The sequence below is a fragment of the Microtus ochrogaster genome, chromosome 17 (genome assembly GCF_000317375.1).
Source record: "Microtus ochrogaster isolate Prairie Vole_2 chromosome 17, MicOch1.0, whole genome shotgun sequence".
Lineage (NCBI taxonomy): Eukaryota > Metazoa > Chordata > Mammalia > Rodentia > Cricetidae > Microtus > Microtus ochrogaster.
In genome coordinates this window covers 33,169,791-33,172,507 of record NC_022019.1, presented here as the reverse complement: position 1 = coordinate 33,172,507, position 2,717 = coordinate 33,169,791, and the positions used below count along the sequence as shown (strand labels likewise).

At 50.3% G+C, this 2,717-nt stretch overlaps 1 protein-coding gene across 1 annotated transcript in view; it reads left to right on the top strand.

The window, feature by feature from the left end:
• The first annotated feature begins 1,311 nt into the window (after window positions 1-1,311).
• Slc15a1 (solute carrier family 15 member 1) overlaps window positions 1,312-2,717 on the top strand; it is a 26,994-nt gene continuing 25,588 nt past the window's right edge. Inside the window, exons 1-4 of the mRNA XM_013349311.1 lie at window positions 1,312-1,326; window positions 1,684-1,765; window positions 1,861-2,002; window positions 2,559-2,678. Of these exons, the coding sequence (XP_013204765.1) occupies window positions 1,312-1,326; window positions 1,684-1,765; window positions 1,861-2,002; window positions 2,559-2,678 (359 nt within the window). The remainder of the gene's footprint in view (window positions 1,327-1,683; window positions 1,766-1,860; window positions 2,003-2,558; window positions 2,679-2,717) is intronic.

Here is a 2,717-nt window from a genome sequence, read left to right as displayed (position 1 = left end):
TCCCTGTGTCTTGATACGAGACACAGTAACCAGAGCGGTTTCCAGCAGAGCTGTGCAGGGTGTTCACCCTGCGCAGGGCGGCGTGCAGGGTCCGCAGCCAGGGCTTCAGCATCACTTCTAATTCCCCCGTGCAGCAGTTTCAATGTGTGCAACCCTGCAACTGGATAGAAAATGCAGTCGCGTGTGTCTGGCAGACCTATGGAGTCAGCAGCTCTGAGCTGGCCCAGCAGTCTGTTCCCACAAGCCCCCCAGAGAGTCTCAGAAACAGCCCAGCTTGTAACCCTCGACTGCTGAGCCATTGGCTCCTAACAGAGGCAGGGAGCCTCAGGAGCAAAGAACTCTAAGATGAGGTCAATGGAGTATGGGAAACGGGAAGAGGGTGGGTTCCCCTGAAAAGGAACACAGTATGATAAATATGGAGCAATATGTCATTTTTGGAAACAGAGAAGGTCTAGAGAAGACCAGAGACAAGGGTGTGAGACACCCCAAAATTCAGAGGAGGGAGACAGATGAGCAGAGGTGTCTGCTTCTGAGGTCATGGGACTGAAGGATGTTCCTCAGATTTAGGAAGTAAAATGCCACACTAAGTTTGGAATCTTATGGTTCTTGTTTTCACCATCTTCTCATTTGTTCTGTTGACAACAGCTGTTGTCACAGTGTGTAGCGTAAAAGAGACAGGGATGTTAAGGTGTGTCGCATGCTTCTTCCACTGAGAGACTCAATCCCGTAGGGAGGTAAGAACAGAAATGACCCATCCTTACACCACACTGTATGAAGAGAACGTCAACACCAAGGCTAAAACTTGAGTGGAAAGGGACACATTAAAGGGGGTAGGTCACCAGCAACAGGTGGCCATCTCCCATGTTACAAACTTTGAGAGAACACTCGGCATATTCAATGGACAAACAGTTTGGTTTCACAGGGTCTTTGCATGGAGAAGGGCTGGAAGGAAGGCAGGGTTAGGAACAGGAAAGAGTGGTTGAATCCTCTCTCTGAATTAGGCACCCAAAGCATGCTACACCTCAATAATCTAACCCTCAGAGGACTGAGGAGCTGTGAGGTAGTGAAGACCACACTGGAATGCTTGGGTTTTATACAGAGGTGGCCTTTGAAGTGTTTGAGGAAGAAATGGTTTGGGCATGATTTTCTGAGCGCTGGTTCTTTCTCCTCCTGAATGATCACAAGCATTGCCTGAGGACACCAGTCCTCACTGCAGATGTGATGGGAGAGTCCTGGCTTGGGATCCCAGAGAAGCCACGGGTGCTGAGTCGAACACGACTTTAACGTTGGTGTTCTGTTTTTCTTTCAGGGATGTCCAAGTCACGGGTAAGTATGCTTTGCCCTTCTCCTGTGTCTTTATCCTGGAAGTTGTGCAGTGTTCTGTCCCTCGGTGGCTGCAAATGGGCTTTGTTCACTTGACACGCTGTGCTTGGGGTGTAAGGAGCGGTCCTGAGTTCTGCCGATGTCCTTTCATTTCCTGCTCATGCTGGTTGATTTATTTCACTGCAATCTGTGTGGGGATGACAAGCACGGGCTGTAGAAATCACAGAATTCAAGATTCTGGGTCTGAATGGCACTGAGAATTTATTAAGTATGCCATGGATCTTTGCCCAGCCTCCGGTGCTGGCACGTGAGTATGGACCAGTGATGGACATGTCTGGATATTATTTTCCTTTTTGTCAGAGCTGCTTTGGGTACCCTGTGAGCATCTTCTTCATCGTGGTCAATGAATTCTGTGAAAGATTCTCCTACTATGGGATGCGTGGTAAGTCTCAGGCTCACCTCGCCCTTCTGTAAGAACGAGTGTTCCCTTCGCCAGCCCTAACTCGGTTCCTCTCTCCCGCCTGCCCCTGCGAAAAGCACTCCTGGTCCTGTACTTCAGGAACTTCCTTCGCTGGGACGATGATCTGGCCACGGCCATCTACCACACGTTCGCTGCCCTGTGCTACCTGACTCCGATTCTCGGAGCCCTGATCGCAGACTCGTGGCTGGGGAAGTTCAAGTGAGTGACTGGAACTTTCTCATCACACAAGCGCAGACGCTCATTGTGAGCTTCGTGGTTTGGCAGGATAGGCGCGGGGAAGGAAGCGTCAAGGAGAAGAAGCTTGTAGGACATCTGTGGCCTTGTTTCTGCTTGCTATCACGTTCCTAACACAGCACTGTGAACTCTGGAAGGTTGTGCGTTTATCATGGTTTGGTTTGGTTTGGTTTGTTTATGCCCAGCCCCAACCAAACTGTATCATTTTCAAATAGTAGCAGGGACACTGCAGGGATGGGACAACAAAACTGCCTGATACTCAGGCCTTGCCGCCTCGTGTGGCTTGGTGGATGGAAAGCCACTGTGAGCACTCACCTAACCAGAGGACATCTCGTGGGACACTACCAGGCTCTAGCCAGAATTTCATCCTGTGCTCCTATGCTATCCATCCTGAGAGCTCACGTTTCTATCCAGTTTTGAAAAGCGGGCGGATCCATGACTGGGCGCTGGGAAGTTTTGCAGAATGGAAACAGACAGCTACCTGCAATAAAGTAGGATTCTCTCACCTCTCTAAACACAGGACAATTATTTCATTGTCCATCGTCTACACTATCGGGCAGATAGTCATCGCGGTGAGCTCCATTCACGACCTCACCGACCACAACCATGATGGGACTCCTGACAGCCTTCCTGTGCACGTGTGAGTCCATGGCTACTGTGCCCCACCCCCACCCCCTCA